Source organism: Carlito syrichta, unplaced genomic scaffold (genome assembly GCF_000164805.1).
Source record: "Carlito syrichta isolate Samal-C Ts95f unplaced genomic scaffold, Tarsius_syrichta-2.0.1 Scaffold305073, whole genome shotgun sequence".
Classification (NCBI taxonomy): domain Eukaryota; kingdom Metazoa; phylum Chordata; class Mammalia; order Primates; family Tarsiidae; genus Carlito; species Carlito syrichta.
In genome coordinates, this window is record NW_007249169.1 from 144,518 (window position 1) to 161,167 (window position 16,650).

A 16,650-nucleotide genomic window follows, 5' to 3' on the forward strand; every position below is an offset into this window, starting at 1 on the left:
CGACTTCCTTGGAAGGGAGCAAGTTGTGCTTTGAATTTCAGTGCGCGCTGAAGCAACACCCAGCCGAGCCAAGTCCAAGCAGCATTTCAGAGAGGAGCGGCAGGCAAGCAGGACCCTTGCCTGATGAAGTCGGGTGCTGTCCTCCCTTACTGGCCATGGTCGGGGTCACGTTGCTTTTTCTTTTTCTTTAAGAGTCCATTGCACAGAGCACATGTAGACTCCTGGCTCCTCTGAAGTAGAGCCGTGGTTGGGCTTCAGCCAGGTTCCACCATGCCCCCTCCAGGCCTGAGGGCCTATGGCCCAGCTTGGGCCTCATCTTCCTGAATCTGAATGGGGGGCTGGCTCCAGGAAGAAGGGGGTGAAGAAATTTGCCGGGAATGTGTGGCTCATCCCCACCCACCCACTCACATTTCACATGCGGTGGGTGACCCAAAAAGGTCAATCCCAGGAGATCAAGTCTGAAACAGAGGCTTTGGTTAGAACGGACTCCATCTCCAGCATTAGCATTCTGTGGGTGCAGGTTTCGGTTCTACTCGGAGGATCTCATGGTTGCCTGAAAAGAGAAAGGGGTGCTGAGACCATTTTCCTGCCTCCCTCACCTCACCCAAGGGGATTTTTTTCATGCCAGTCCCATCCCATAAATAGGTTTGTCTAGAGGGGTGCTAAAAGACCCCTAAGCCTCTCTCATTCATCCACCTTCTCTGTGCACCCTGTGGCCTGGCCATGGGCGGATTCCTTTGCCTTTCAGCCTTCTGCTGTCCGGTGAATGGTTGGCTGGCTGGGATGAGCACGATGCCCCTCTCGAGTGTTGCTTAGAGCTGTGTGTAATCCAGCTGTTGCTGGTGCATGGGATAGTTTGTGTTTGACCAAATGGTTGCTTAGAGCAACACGTGTTTGTGGGATTTGGCTGCGTGGTCTGATACTGGGAGCTCCCAGCCAAATCTAACCAAGTTTACAATTCTGAGTGGAACAAACGTGCGGCAGAGGAGACTCCTGAGCTTTCCTTGCCAGGGTACTGTGCATCTCTCTGTTCTGGGTCTTTCTTCTCACGTGGACGCCAAATGTGGCCTCTCCCACTTCCTTCTAGATGACAGGGACAAGCAAGAACCAGGACTGACAGCTGGGAGGGTGGCCTGGCCAAGGTCACGTGGCCGGTAGGTGGCCTAAGGAGGATTAGGATGAGCCTGTTATCCCTTCTGTTCCTTGTTCTCAGAATATGGTAACTGGGCTAACCTGTCCAGGGCGGCGGAAGAGACAGGCAGGGACTCCTTAGTGCTTCTCAGCTGTGCTGTCTGGGTGAGGAGCGTGGGTCTGCCCCCTGGCACTTTGCAGGGAAGGTTGGCTGAAGGACAGGGAGCTAGCATCTCAGGTAAGGTGCAGACCCTTTTTAGAAGCACCAACTGACCATGTGGCCATGGAGGCCTTGTGTTTGGCCTAGGGGGAGAGGAGGTAATGGGCACCAGGGACTGAGAGCCTTTCTCCCTCTACCAGCTCATAGGCATGTGAACAGCATGATTGGATACAGGTCATTTCCAGGTGCAGCTTCCTAGTCCTCATATGAACAGGGCCAACTGAGGCTAGTGGGAGCTGGGGAGGGCTCCCAGAGGGACATCAGAGCTGGCCAGGTATTCGGTAAGTTTTAGAATCAGGCCACCTGGAGCAAGCAACCCTTGGTCCCTATCAGTGATAAGGACTCAATTGCACAACTTATTACTTAATTGCTTCAAGCCTGTTTCCTCTGTGAGAGGGAGATGATTGGGGGGCTCACTGATACAGTCCAGCCAGATCTCCAGTAAGGGTTGTCTGCAACAGAAGGATGGGCAGGAGTGGACCAGGACAAGGGTGCTGGGCCTCCACTCCAGGGGCTGGTCTGAGACTGGACCTCAAGATTGTGCTGCAAACCACTGGTTGGCTGGGGCGGGGCAGGAACCAGGAGCCCTCAGGAAGAGGGTGGGGCAGGCAGCCTACGAAGCTGCTGAGTCTGAACCGCCCCCCCCCCCCAGTATTTCTCTAAACCTGCTCCCTCTCTGTCAACTGATATGGCCTTCCTGTGGAAAGCGCTATTTTTAGCCCTTATTCTCTTTGGTTAATGGGCTTTTCACTGCGCTGTCTCTTTGAAGGGGCTATTTCAGGAGCAGACATCAGTCTTCTGCTCATCTGGGCTCCTGTTGCTTGGCTCGAGTTGCAGGAAAAGTTTACGGGATTGAAGTTCTGGTTTTTTTTGAGTTGGAGTCTCACTCTGTTGCCCAGACTGGAGTGCAGTGGCACGCTCCTGGCCACCGCAGCCTCAACCTGCGGGGCTCTGGTGATCCTTCCACCTCAGCCTTCCAAGTAGCCGGAACTACAGGCACGTGCTACCACGCCTGGCTAGTTTTTTTTTAAATTTATTTTAGAGATGAGGACTCGCCAAGTTGCCCAGGCGAGTCTCGAACCCACGGTCTCAGGCAATCCACTCGCCTCGGCCTCCCAAAGTGCTGGGATTACAGGCTGAGCCACCGAGCCCGGCGGGATTGAAGTTCTAAAGCCAGAGGCCCTGAGTCCGTGCCACACCCTGTCCTTGCTGAGCATCTGCACTGCCCACCTCACTTGGCCCCTCTCTTGCACCTTGTGGTTCCAGGGCTGGGAGGTACAATGGATACCACCCACCATGCCCTGGGGGAGGTGGAGGTGGGTGTGGCAGAGTTGACTCCTGCTTGGGGGTCCCAGGTTCTCAGGAACAACCTCACTTCTGGGGTCTGAACTTGGAGTAGTAGGAGTATCCTCTGGCCTAGAGACAACCGGTGAGGTTGGTGTTTGTTACAAGCTGGAATTGAACGAGGACTGGATATCTTTCTCTAATGCATACCAAGAGAAGTCAGCACCCACTGTCCCATGCTTCATCAGGCTCTGCTGTGTTGGGGGTGAGCTCTTTTGGCCTCCTGGTTCTTGCCTTGTCTAGTCAGAGGGACTCAGGGGTGAGCCACCCTGGCCATCCTTCTCCATTGGGGACAGGGCCAGCCTGTGTGAGAATGGGGCCTCACCCACTGAGGAAGCGGAGCTGGACGGTGAGAGAGTTTGGTGTTTTGACTAGATGCTTAGGATTCAAACTGTAGTTAGGTCATTTAAGAGCTGGTTGCTTGACCTTATGTGGAAGGAGTGGCACATTCAGCATGTTCCCTCATGGGGGTCTGAAGGGCTTTGCCTCTGAGGTCCTCCTACCGTTGACTCTGCACCCCAGCTGGCTCCTCCTGCAGTCCCTGAGAGATGTTGGCATGAGTCCCAGTGATGCAGATGGGGGCACAGACAGGGGAGGTGGGCCTTGACTTCCGACATGGACAGGGACCCTTGATGTATGATGGGCTGTATGACCGTGGGGGTGGTGGCATGGGTGGGGGCACAGACAGGGGAGGTGGGCCTTGACTTCCGACATGGACAGGGACCCTTGATGTATGATGGGCTGTATGACCGTGGGGGTGGTGGCATGGGTGGGGGCACAGACAGGGGAGGTGGGCCTTGACTTCCGACATGGACAGGGACCCTTGATGTATGATGGGCTGTATGACCGTGGGGGTGATGGCAGGAGGGGTGGAACTGGGCCTGAGGGGTTGAGGATCTGAGCTGGGATGGCTTCTGGCCAGAACATTGCTGGGCTTGCCCAGCACCTACCCAGGCTCCGGCAGTCAATGCAGCTGAGACGCGAGTCCTGGACAAGAAATCGGAGACCAGATTCAGGCAGGTGGTGTGACTCGAGTCACCCGGCTCTGGGCCCGGCCTTCTCTTATGATGAACTTACTGCGGCTCTCTGGCCCCTCTGTTGGTTATGGGATGGAGGCAAAAGTAGTTAGGAGAGCTGAGGGATCCCAGTTTGGAAAGTTAGTTTTCACTTTCAGTTAGTTTGGTGGATCATCCCTTCTGGGAAACTGCTTTTCCCCAGCTCCACATGCCTAGAAATGCTAGAAAACGGAACACAAACCATCATTGCCAGACTTAGAATGAGGGTGAAAAGGCCAGACTTAGAATGAGGGTGAATGTACAAAAAGAACTAAAAAAGCAAAACATACAGCCAGACTTAAGTGCCATCCCTTGTCCAGGGAGCTGCAGCACCCTGGGGCTCCGTGCTGCCGCACCTAATCCTCACAGCACTCTGGGGCAGGGGCAAGCAAAGGGCTCACCATTCCCATGTCTGTAGGGAGCTGCCCTTCCAGCAATCACAAACCTAAGTCTGAGTTCAGACTGAGGCGGCTCAGTGCTTCCATCCTTGTCCTTCTTGGGTGGTGGCCACAATCCACAGAAAGTGAGCTATTAAGTCATAGAACGGAACTCGAATCCTATAACAGCCCTCTCCAAAACGAGGTGAGGAGAGCAATCTGCCCCTCCACTGGGGTGGAAACCATGATTGTAGTCACCTTCAATAAACTTCAAGTAGTTAATTACCGGGACTCCCCGTTGTCATCGTCTTAATTAAACATGGATCAGTGAGACAGGAAATCCAGTTCAGCTTGCAGGACCAGCACCCAGCCTTGCCTGTATCCCACCAGGCCCCAGCCATGAGCATATCCTGGCAGCAGCCTGAGGAGGGGGGTCCCTGGAAGGAAAGAAGGCTACATTGTTGGCTGAGGGAAGCAGCTGGTTTGTTGATGAGTGGGAAGTCCAGGGTTCCTTTGCACAGGAGCTCTGAGTTATATCTCCTCTGGCCTGGAGAGGTTTCAGTCTGCATCTGATGGGGCTGTGAGTGGATGTGGCTGCAAGGTCTCACCTGGAGCCAGGACAAGATGGTTCCCTGGGACGACCAGAGCTGCCTGCCCTAGGGAAATTGCTGGACCGAGCAGTCTCTCTCTTCTGCTGGCACTCCTGGTAGGCTTTGTGGCCACATTGTGTGGCACTGGGAAGCTCTGGGAACCTGGTTTCTCTTTCTGGGCCTACATTACTTCATCAGTAAAATGGGCAGTCTACCTTGGAGGATTATTACAAAAGCTTTAGAGGCGGCATTTGTTACGTGTTAGTTTGCTAGGGCTGCAGGAAGGAAGCACCACAGATGGGGTGGCTTAAACAGAAGAAATCTTTTCACTAACAGTCTTCAAGCCAGGAGTTTGTGATCAAGGTGTGGGCAGGGGGAGGCCCCCACTCCCTAAGCCCTTCCTTGTCTTTTCCAGATTCTGACAGCCCTAGGAGTTACTTGTGTGAGCATAATGGGTCTGCCTCTGTCTTCACTCTGTGTCTAAATTTCCCTCTTCACCAGTCCAGTTGGATTTAGGGCCCGCCTTAATGACCTCATCTCAACTTGATTACATCTGGAAAGACCCTGTTTCCAAATAAGGTCCTATTCACAGGTACTCAGGGTTAACTTCAGCATGATCTTTTGGAGAGACAAAATGTAACCCAAAACATTACAGACACATGCAGTTCCCTCCACACTAATCAGTGATTTACTTGGGGGAGAGGCAGGTGATGTGCACTGAGTTGAAGTACTTTTCCTGAAGACTGGGATACCCACTGAGGCTGAACCCTTTTTATACTGTGAGAGTTGATAGCATAAGATGTGTGCCTGCTGGGTCAGTATATCCTGCACGTGGGAGGGAGCGGGCTGGGAATGTGTTGGCATCTTTGCGTTTGGATACTTAGAGGTTCATTCTCTGATACAAACTCTTGTTGATTGAGGAAATAATTCATAAAAATAATTAATTCATTTACTTATTCAGGTAAGGAAGTTACCCCAGAGATCATTTTTGCTCAGTCATTTGGCTTTTAGTCTCAATGAAGGTCATAGTCACTTTTTAATTTTGTTCAAAAGTCAGTTATTCCAACCAGCACTTGTTTTGTATGCTAGGCCTGGGGGGGAGGGGGCCCTCCTGTTCTCAGCCATCTCAAAGCTTAGGGATTGGGGTTCAAGCTCTCTCCAGGGCCCAATGAGAAGAGAGCAGATCAGGGATACGCCATAGCGGGGGAGGCTTAGCTGGAGGATGGCCTTCCAGGCCAGCAGAGGAGTCAGCAGGGACAGGGAGGCTAGAACAGACTCCTACTGAGGGATTGCCTGGAGCCTTTTTCTGTTGTTCTAAAATTTTCCTTTGGACAACAGTTTACATTGTCCTAGCAGGTGAAGCTAGAAGCAGAATGTATATTTCATAGAGACTTTCCCTAAACCTTGCATCTGGCTTGTCTCCCCTCGTCAAGTGGGTAACTGTCTGCTTTCCTGCAGGACCACAGTCGCTTTGTCAACTGCGTGCGATTCTCTCCAGACGGGAACAGGTTTGCCACAGCTGGTGCTGACGGCCAGGTAAGGGCTGGGGCCGGACAGGGCAGGTGGCAGCTCACCTGCCTGCTTCTGAGACCACTCAGAGCAGACAGGCGGAGAGCTGGTCTTGATATGCAGAACTTGGGCATCTTCGCTCCCACCTCCTGGGACATGTCCTCAACCCTGTAGACACACCTCTGCTTTTAAATAGCACTGGAAGCTCAGCCTGTAAGCACTGGATTTTCAGAGCCACTGTCAATGGAGAAATGTTGTGCTCACTACTGAGGACGTTCACATGCGCATACACAAGTGGCCCACATGTGTTTTTATCTCTTGGAAGATCTACGTTTATGACGGGAAGACGGGGGAGAAGATGTGTGCCCTGGGAGGAAGCAAGGCCCACGATGGCGGGATTTATGCTGTGAGTATGAACGCAGTTCCTGACCTGGTGGTTGGGATTCGGCAGAGTCTGTGAGCAGCACTCACACTCAGTGTGAAGTTAGAAACTTGAAGTGAGGGACTGAGAGGGCAGTGGGGCAAAGCTTCAGGTCTTATTGAGAGGTTGGGAGAGGCCATTGGCAGGAACTGGAGATGGGTCCCATCCTTGCTTTGGGTGCATCCTATTCTCTCCCCAGGCTTGTCCTGATCAGAAATGAAGACTGTGAACGCTCTGTTTCCTGGGGTCTCTCCCCCATCTGAAGCTCTCTGGCTTGTGACACACAGTTTTTGTTTGAATAGATTAGCTGGAGTCCTGACAGCACCCATTTGCTTTCTGCCTCCGGAGACAAGACTTCCAAGATTTGGGACGTTGGTGTGAACTCTGTGGTCAGCACATTTCCCATGGGCTCCACAGTTCTGGACCAGCAGCTGGGCTGTCTGTGGCAGAAAGACCACCTGCTCAGCATCTCCCTGTCAGGGTACATCAACTACCTGGACAAGAACAACCCCAGCAAGCCCTTGCGGGTCATCAAGGTCAGGCCTGCTCTGGGGACGACTTTGCCCTTGGGGTGGGGCAGGAGAAGGGTGCATGTGGCCACAGAGGAAAGGGGAACTGAGAGAGGCCAGGCAGAAGCTGGAGAGATTCCCTGGGCCCTTGGGGTTTCAGTAGGAGGACAGGATGCTGGAGGCCAAGTCTCCCTTGAGCTGCTGTAAGAACTGGAGAGTCAGGGCCTGGTGGTGGGGCTGGGGCAGTGGCCATCACTCCCAGCTGTCGGGAGCTGTTGCTTCCTGAGGGACTCAGCCTCCCTGAATTGGGAGCTCAGTCTGTGCCTCACCTGCCTGCAAGGCAAGACCGGGAGCTCACCAAGCACTGGGGCTGTTAATGAGCATCGCCAAGGAGGTTGGTGCAGTGAGTGCCTGTAAGCGGAGCACTAGCGGGGAGCCTTGAACTGGACCTTGGCACTGGGTGGAATTTGAATGAGGGTGTAAATGTGAGGAAGACAACTTGATTTCTGTGTAGTCAAAGCAGGGAAGGCCTGAGGGAATGAAGGGATCAGGAAGAAATGGGGCTGGAGGAGTCGATGAGGCCAGGTGTGAGACCTGAGTGTCAGCCTGGGAGGACCAAGGCCCCTGCTTCCATGCACTTCCCTGGGGGCTCGCATGGGCCAGTGTTGCCAGGGGCTCCTTGTGTTCCCCTGGTTGGTTGGAGTCCTGCCTTCTCCCTGCCTTCGTGCTCGCCCTGTGAACATCTGGGGAGACTTGCAGCCAGACAAGAGTGAGGGCCGGGGGCCCTTTTGTGCCCTCAGGTCCTGCTCTGGCAGCAGCACGCACTCCAGACCATGTGGCCTCAGTCAGGCTCCTCTGGCTCTGGCAGGCCCAGGTGGGTGACACCTCCCGCGGCTGACCTGAGATTTCAAGGGAGGGGTTTCTGCAGCCAACTCCATGGATGCACTCCATCCCAGCAGCTAAGCTTTTCTCTGGCTTCTGTGTTCAGCCACTTCAGGCGGCAAACTCCAACACTTCCTTCACCCAGCTGCTGTGGAAAGTCTGAAGCCTGAAGTAAGGTTAGCATGGGCCAGTCTAGAGTAGCCCTCAGGGTGCCACGTGCCTGGTGCTGTGCATTGTGGCCAGTGACTCATTCATACTGTCGTGGTTTCTAGGAGGGGCTGCTCTGGCAACATCCTCATTTTTCAGGTGGACTTGCCCCCAAGGAAGGGGTATCCTTATCCCGTGTGAGTGAGTCCTAAGGGCCAGGTCACCTCAGTGCTCGTTGCCCCTGCCATCTCTGTGTTCCTCTGTTGGCGGACAGTGGCATTGTGCAGGAGGAGTGTTCTGAACTGTTAGGACAGACTCTTGAGTTCCCATTGGCCAGCCCCATGCCACCTGCTTTCATGAAGGCTCACATGAGGAGGTCCTGAGAACAGGGCAAGTGGGAGCACCTCCTCACCAGCCTCCCATCCTGGAGTGATGATCATGAAAGTGAAGGTGTGCACAGCCTGGAGGCAAGGAGGCTGTTGCCTGGGGCGGCTGGGTAGCTTCCCAAGACTGTCCCTACTCTGCTGGGCTGCTGATGAGTGGGATGGTGGGAAATTATGCATGAGTGATTCAGGCATTGTTGTCAGCCAGCTTCCACTGCCCAGAAAAGCAGTTTCCCATGGGCCTGTCATTGGGCGCCAGAGGTCTGTCCCCAGGTCTGCCATCCTGTGTCTATTAGCAGGACCTTTCTGGGAGAGCAGGAGGCTTGTGTGTGTCTGCTCCTGCTATCACCGCTACTGCTGATTGCCTAGGACTGGGTGCCATGGTGAATCTTGTGGGCTTTTACAGTTGTCAGAAGAGAAACCTATCTCCCTGGTCTCAGCCACACCTGTGTGAACACTCAGTGTTCAGTGCTGGTCTCAGGCTGCCACGGAGTTGGGCTAGTGGTGCTCGGCCCTGCCTACACAGGAGAACCACCTGGGAACTTTAAAAAGTGCTTGTTTTTTAAAAAGGTTTTTTAAAGCACTTGCTGCTTTCTGAACCCGAAGAATTCAGTGTGTTTCCAGGATGGTCTCAGGGCAGCTGAGGGCCAGCTTTGTTAAGCAAGCCCAGGCCTTGCAGAGGGGACACCTGGGGAGTTCTGGGCCAAGCCAGGAAGCTAGGAACTTGCATTTCTTGCAAGTTCCTAGGTGAGGCTGTTCTTTCAGGTGGAGAATGTTTGCACACAAGTTACCTAGCTTCTTATTGAGTGCAGGTTCTGATGCAGCAGGACTAGCAGACCGAAGCCTCCAGTGCAGACCACGCTGGTCTGAGGCCCCCGATGTATGTAGCAGGACTGGCTGGTAGGGTGATATATTGGGAGGAGACAGCCTGGCTCAGTGCAGTGTGGTGATTCTCTCCCCACGACTCCACTGAAAGAGAAGTGACAGGGTTCCTGATTTTCCAGTTCCTCTGAGAACTGTGTGTGCCTGTCTCTGAAGATAAATGCCATGTCATGGCTACAGGTAGAGCATCATGGAGTGCTTGGAGAGTCCTGGGAAAGGTCCTGAGCTCAGATTTGCCACCTGGCACTCAAGCGTGGCTGATGAGCAGAGAGGGGCCAGCCAGGACCTGCCTCACTCCACAGGGGAAGAACTGTCCCAGGGGCAGTTACACCGGAAGCCAGTGTCTGGGTAGAGTTCTTCATGCCCCTTGCATCTGCAGTCAGGGAAGTTGGGGCGAGAGTTTCAGGGATTTCAAACAGCCCTGGTGGGGAGTGGATGGTTGAGAGAAGAACCCTCACAAGCCAGGGCATGACACAAACCTGGCCCAGCACCTGCTTCTGCAAGCTCGGGGTTTTCTGAGCTGACCCCCTTGAACTGCTGTCCTCATGTGTGATGGGTCCAGGCCGCATGTCTGCACATGTTGGGTACTCAGGTGCCAGGCTTTGGCTCAGACCTGTGCCCTAGCCCAGGCCAGTGTCGGGTGCTTTGGAGGAGGGGAGCAAAAGGTGAGGGTTTGTCAGATGAGCAGGAGATTGGGGAGGGGCTGAGTGAGACTCAAGGAATGGTGTTTAGGCAGCTGTGGCTGTGGGGTCTCAGCACACCTATGCTTTCGTGTGTTGGACATCTGTCACCCAGAGGCTTCATTGGCAGAAAGCGGCAGAGGAGTGGCAGAGGGCAGGGTGGTGTGTCCTTAGCTCACACTGGCCCATGTGTCTCCTCCACAGGGTCACAGTAAATCAATCCAGTGTCTGACGGTGCATAAAAACGGCGGCAAGTCCTTCATTTACTCTGGGAGCCACGACGGGCACATTAATATCCTTTGACTCAAAGCTGGTTCCAGAACCACTGGCAGGAGGGAAGAATTTTCTGTTGCTGTAGTGCCAGAGGCAAGGCAAGTCAGGTGGTTCCAGGCACAACTACCCGATCTTCCAGCCAACATGGCCTCTAGGGGTATCATGTCTACACACGGGCCCCCCACCCTCAGCGGCTGCAGGCCTAATGCTGAGGGAAAGCCACTGGCAGGCTTGACCCCATCTGTCCTTCTCACTGTGCAGCCCTGAGTATGGGGCTTAACTGCTGTGAACTTGAACTCCTCCTCTCCCTGTAAGCGACAGCCAGCACCAGCCCGCACCAACCCTCTCCTACCACAAGCAGTAGGATCACTGACCCTTACAACTCAGACGTGCCTGGTGCCCATCAGTAGAGTCTTTGTTTTAAATATGGGGAGACTGGAGCTCAGGGAACGTAGCACCCTCCTCAGAGTCATATACCTTGTCGTCCTCAAGAGCTCCTGGTGCTTTGTGGCCCCTCCTTGATGATCTCTGGAGGCCCCCGTATAAAACCCTCGAATGGGGTTTATATGAATGAGTCCTCTGGTTTTTCCTCAATGATGGGGGTTTCTGTTAACTCTTCCTGTGTGACCTGGGACTGGTGACCCCCCCCCCCCGGACTGTTTTAAGCCTTGGAGCAGCTGTGTGCAGGGTGCCAGACTCTGCCCACACACATTGTGAGCCCCTGGTGCTGTGTGTTGTCCTGCCGCCTGCCATGAGCATCACACTGTGTCAGGCCTGCCCTTTATATATGACCCTGGCCCAGAGGGGGCTGTCCAGGACCCAAGGAAGTCTCCCCACAGAGCTGAGAGGAGTACAGATGAGCCACCCTCTGGCCGCTTCATGGAAATGAGGGGTACAGATGGGTGTGGCTTGCCTGAGGCTAGGAGAGAAGGCCTCAGAGTCTCCTGCCATGCCCGTCCTTGGCAGCCCTCCAGCCCCGCTGTCTCCCTGCTGCATCCCGACCCTAGTGTAGCACACCCACACTTCAGATAGTGTCTTCCCAGGGATACGTCCACTGGGGCACATGGCTACCTTCCCAGGGAACCATCACCTTCATTTGAAATGTGCTTCTCATTTGTTGATATAAAAGCAGAATGTATGTCATTACTAAAGTCACACCTTGGACATGAGCACCTCAGGCTTGGTCCCTGGGGGGATGGGGTAAGCCCCAGGCCATAAAGCAACAGCCCCCGGGCAGGCATCAGCAGAGCAGTGGGCACAGCCAGCTTCCTGCTGATGGTTGTTGCCATGGCAGCAGTTTACAGAAAAAGTAAATGGCAGTAAAAAGCTTCGCTCTTAGGGTGCTCCTCCATCACTACAGGTTTCCTTGAGAGAACTGTTCCAATATTCAGCACGCTGCTAACTGCTGCCGGTCTGCGTGGTCATATCATCTTGTGGCTTGACCTTGTATGACATTGTCACAAGGAGACTTAGCTGGGCAGTGCCTCTTGGCCCATGGAGTTTAAAATGGCCTGCTGACTTGGAGTGGGGCTGATGTGTCGTGTGCCCATCTTGCTGGCTCACCGCATGCCTGAAATTCCAGACTTGGAGTCAAGGAGGAGTCCCCTCAGGCCCAGCGCTTGCTGCCCATCCCTCACGTGTCGGGAGGTGGGACTGGCTATGACACCTCCCCCAGCCCCCCGTCCTGGAATCCTAGCTTTTCCTTAATCCCCTGCCCTACATTACTGGGATTCAGAAACAGGGGAGAATGACTCCTTTGCTGGCAAAGGCCACACCAATCAGGTGTCTAGGATGGCCGTGGATGAGTCAGGGCAGCTCATCAGCTGCAGCATGGATGACACGGTGCGGTACACCAACCTCATGCTGCGCGACTACAGGTAAGCACGCCTGGGGTCTGCAGGGACACAGAGGGAGCCTCAGAACCCTACCAAGACCCTTTGCAATTTGCATTTACTATTCCTGATAGCTCACATCTTTCCCTGAGTATCATTCTCTTGTTGTCAGCCCTGAGCGCGGTATAGTATACAGACTCCAGACGATCTAGGTATTGTTTGTGCCCACATAGATGATGACCAGGTGGGGGCTCTGTCTCAGGATCAGGTGGAACAGATCACATCCCTGCTCTCCAGGGACTTGCCACAGTCGCTCTGTCTCTCTTCCTCAGTAAAGGCGGGTAATGATGAAGCCTGTATGCTCCATTGTGAGGTCAGCACAGGGCAGGAACTGAGTACAGGGTACCCTCCTGCTCAGGGGTGAGACAGGCACGTGGCGATATTGAAAGACAGTGTTTGTCTTGTTTTTGCTCTGGGCCTTGAGTCAGTGGAGCTGGAAGAATAGCCGTTGACAAGTGATCTGAAGTTCTAAGTGTAGCTGAGGATGACGGGGAAACGTCCTAGTCCTGACAAGGCCTGTGAACCTCCAGTGTCCCCACGCCCAGGAGCGACCCCTTCCCTGCCCCTGTGCTTCACGTGTGACCCCATTGTGTGGCCTGGGGCCTGTCTCACCTGACTGTTGCTGGGTCCTGAAGAGTGTTTTGTGGCCTCATTTGGGCTTGTTGCTTGAGTCTGCTTATTAACGGACCAAGTGCCTGTGGGTCAGTTGAGCCTCCCAGGTAGTAGTAGTGGCCCCAGAACCTAGGCATCCAGGCCCCAGTCCTCTCACTGCTGTCACACATCCCTGCGAAGGACTTCCCTGGGCTGCACTGGCCCGGCTGTGGGAGAACTCGAGGCCCTGACTGAGCTGGCCTCCTAGTGCTGTTGCTGCAGGCAGGGTCCTTCTAGGGTGCCTTTGGGACTCCACACTTGGCCCGTCACAGACGTTTCCTAGATTTATAGTTTTCAAGAGTGTGTGTGCAGATTTTTCTAGGATGAGTTTTGGTAGCGTTGGCCAAGACAAAAGCTGACACGTGATTTTCACTCATCAAAGGTAGTGGAGTCTTAAAAGTTACCCCCCCCCCACCAACCCCAATGGTAGGAGCAGAACTCAATTCTGCCTGTGCCCAGGAAATTCCAGAGTCTTTAGTCAACAGATGTTGACAAAAGCTGCTACTGGACAGGATGATGGAGTGGTGGGTACTTACCACATTCACAGAGGAACAGAAACTGTCCTTTCACGTCCACTCACCACCCCTTTCCCCACCCCTAGGCCCTGTTGTGACTGGTAATCTCTCTGCCCTGGAGTAATGGGTCATTTTTTACCATCCTTTCATATTTGACCAAATCCTTTCTTCAGCATAGACAGCAGTAGAATTTCCCTCTTCTAAATGGCTAAATTCCTGCCGTTTTGCAGTAAGTGTACATGAATACTTACACTGTGCTGTGTAAATACTGAATGTTTCCCTTTCTCTCCAACAGCGGACAAGGCGTTGTGAAACTGGATGTCCAACCCAAGTGTGTGGCTGTCGGCCCTGGGGGCTACGCCGTGGTCGTGTGCATTGGGCAGGTAGGGGTCTGGCCTAGATCTTGACTAGAAGAGGTGGAGGAACAGGCCGGAGCTGATGGCTGTGTGATGCCTGCTTGCTGAGTTCCCCCATGCCTCTGGGCAGTGTTTCTGCGAGGGTTCCTTTGCACTGCGCTAACGAATGGACATGCTGCTCATCCGTGGACATGGCTGGCCAAAGGGCAGAGCTGGGACTTGTCTGTGAGCTTCAGCCCACACCTCACGCCCATCAGGCTGCAAGGTCTGGGAGAGACTGGGGGGCGTGCCTGTCTTCACTCATGTTGGATTCCAGCCCTGCCTCCTTGGAACTGTGTGGCTTCGGGCTTTACCTCACTGTCTCTGAGCTTAGTCTTTCCTCATCCCCAGCAGAGTCACAGGAGTGATAGTGAGGAAGCATGTGTGAGGCTTCTCACACCATCTTAAGTTATTTTCATAGACAGCAGGCTGAGGCTTAGAGCAGTCCAGCGACAGGCAGCAGAGTGGCACCTGGCCGGAGTGGGGTGTGGTTTTTCTGAATCCACAGCCTGGCTTCTGCTTCCAGACAGGGAGGTCCCTGCACACCGTTTCTTTAGAATTTCTGGAACCAAGTGCTCTTGACTGAGATCCACCGACTCACCTCGTACGGGATTCTGCTCTGTGGCCAACATCATCTTTCAGCAGCACGGCATCCCAGCGTGTAGCTCAGGGCAGGCAGGTGGCACCTGAGCCCCCATTGGCGCAAGTGGCAGGCCTGCTAAAGAAAGCATCCACTCAAGACTCGCTGCCCCTCCTTCCTTTGAGCTTAGTTGCTTCAGGGAGAATGGATTTCTGTATGTCCTAGATAACGAGAACTCCCTGCCAAGTAATTATTGCCAACAGCCTGGACAGCCGGGGGGCGGGGGGACAAAGAAAGCAGCAGCATGGAGCACTGTGGGGTGTGGGGAAAGGCTGGAAAGCAGAGTTCTAGCAGGCAGCAGGTGAGGGGTGGACACTCGGGCTTCACTACACCCCGGGGCCTCGGGCTGCACTCTGTGGCTCAAGGCCTCAGTTTCTTCACCTGTGAATTGTGGGCAGAATCGGCCGTCCGTGTTCCTGAGGCTTTGAGTGAGGGTTATATGAGGACATTCAGAGCCAGGCTTAGCTGGTACCTGCCCTCAGGGATATGAGGGTCCCCGGTAGTGTTGTTGATTGTGGGTACCAGCTCCAGAGTCCTGGACCCCTTGGAATCACGTGTGATGTTTTTACTGTGATCTGCCATGACTCATCAGTCTTCCAAGGCCTCTGGGACCCCCACTCCAGGGGCGAATGTTCCGCATAATTCCCTTTTACCAGTCACAGCGTCAGGAGGGTGCTGGAAGTGTCCTGGAATTTTAGATCAGGAAACGTCCAGGTTCAGGTCTCATCTCGGGCACTTTTGTGGACAAGCATGCTGTCTTTCTTTACCTGTGGGGTGGGTGAGCCCACTTCCTGAGCCCGGCATATGAGAGGTACATCTTCAGTAATAGGTGTTAGGGTGCTGTAGTCTACCTCACAGCACACTTGGAAGCAGAGGCCTGGAGGATAGGGCGGGGCTACCTGCCCTTGGAGGACAGCTGATGGCTCAGGCAAGGGTAGAGTGGAGAAAGCCAGATCTGTCACCGAGCAAGGCCACAGTCTGGGAACAATCCGTTAGAATCTGGTGGTTTACAAGAAGTGAAGGGACAGAAGAACCCTTCCCCCATCATGTAGAGCCTCTGCCACTGGTGCTAGAGGCAAAGGACAGTATGGGGAAAGGCTTGGATTATGGGCATGCGCCCCGTTCAGCCCATGGGAGCCATAGGGTCTTGGCATGTGGTGTGAGCTCTCTGTGTCCCCTTTTTGCCTATGCAATAGGGGAACTGACCCCTGCCTTCTGGGTCTGGAACACTGTGGCAGGGTGCCTGGCACACACCCAAGGTAGAGTAGGCCTCACTGAGGGTTTTGTTCACAATTATTACTGCTGCACTTACCTCGAGCATTGAAGTCTATCATCACTGTATCCAGATACTACTGAGTTCTTATCCTCTGTGACACTGAGACCCAAGACAGTGTATGAGCTGTCACTGCAGCCAGGATCAAGCCCCAGTCTTTCTGTCTCCAGAGCCCTGCTGGGTCAACAGTGTTCTGTGGGAGTGTCTCCACTAGGGCCTGGACACTGTGCACTAGGCACCATGGCATTTATAAGGACAGACAGGCCGGTGTGACTTGACCCGCCCTGAAGACAGGCTCTTGCCCTCCTAGAGCGGGTCAGGAGCAAGGCAGCACTGTGCTGGCATGGCCGCAACCATGAGGAGTCCACTTTCCCCAGTGGGCTCAGGGCCTTGGAGAACAGCCCTCAGCCCCAGGAGCTGCACGGGCCTCCTGTCCACCTTTCTGTGCTGATGACTGTCATCTCCCTTTTCTTTCCCGGGATTGGGAAGCAGAGTCTTGAACTTGGAAGGCCCCTCAGCCCCGGGTGCCCATGCCTGTCACCTGGGCGCCAGCACTGCCCCAGCCGGAGGGGAACCATGTGCTGATGATGAACATTGGCTCTTCTCTGAGAGTCCAAAGCCTGGGATCGTGTCTGCCATTTTCTCTTCCACTGTTGCCTTAGAGCCTTGTCATTTCCCACCACTCCTGTCCTTTTGACCCCTATGTAGTCTGTTCGCCAAAGTTCAAAGGCCAAGTGATCTTCTAACAAGCTTGCTGTAGTAACACTACTACAGTGACAATGATGGTAGCAGCCAGCATTTACTGAGACTCTTACTGACCAGGACCTGCTACTACCCTGCTCTTGCCTGGTGAGGGTCCCAAGGCTGGGCCCAGACCAGGA

At 54.1% G+C, this 16,650-nt stretch overlaps 1 protein-coding gene across 1 annotated transcript in view; it reads left to right on the forward strand.

Moving 5' to 3' along the window:
• WDR1 (WD repeat domain 1) overlaps positions 1–16,650 on the forward strand; it is a 28,465-nt gene that overhangs the window by 4,820 nt on the left and 6,995 nt on the right. The window contains exons 3-8 of the mRNA XM_021713952.1: positions 6,176–6,253; positions 6,552–6,632; positions 6,950–7,183; positions 10,335–10,422; positions 12,124–12,280; positions 13,757–13,844. Of these exons, the coding sequence (XP_021569627.1) occupies positions 6,585–6,632; positions 6,950–7,183; positions 10,335–10,422; positions 12,124–12,280; positions 13,757–13,844 (615 nt within the window). The 5' untranslated portion in view covers positions 6,176–6,253; positions 6,552–6,584. The remainder of the gene's footprint in view (positions 1–6,175; positions 6,254–6,551; positions 6,633–6,949; positions 7,184–10,334; positions 10,423–12,123; positions 12,281–13,756; positions 13,845–16,650) is intronic.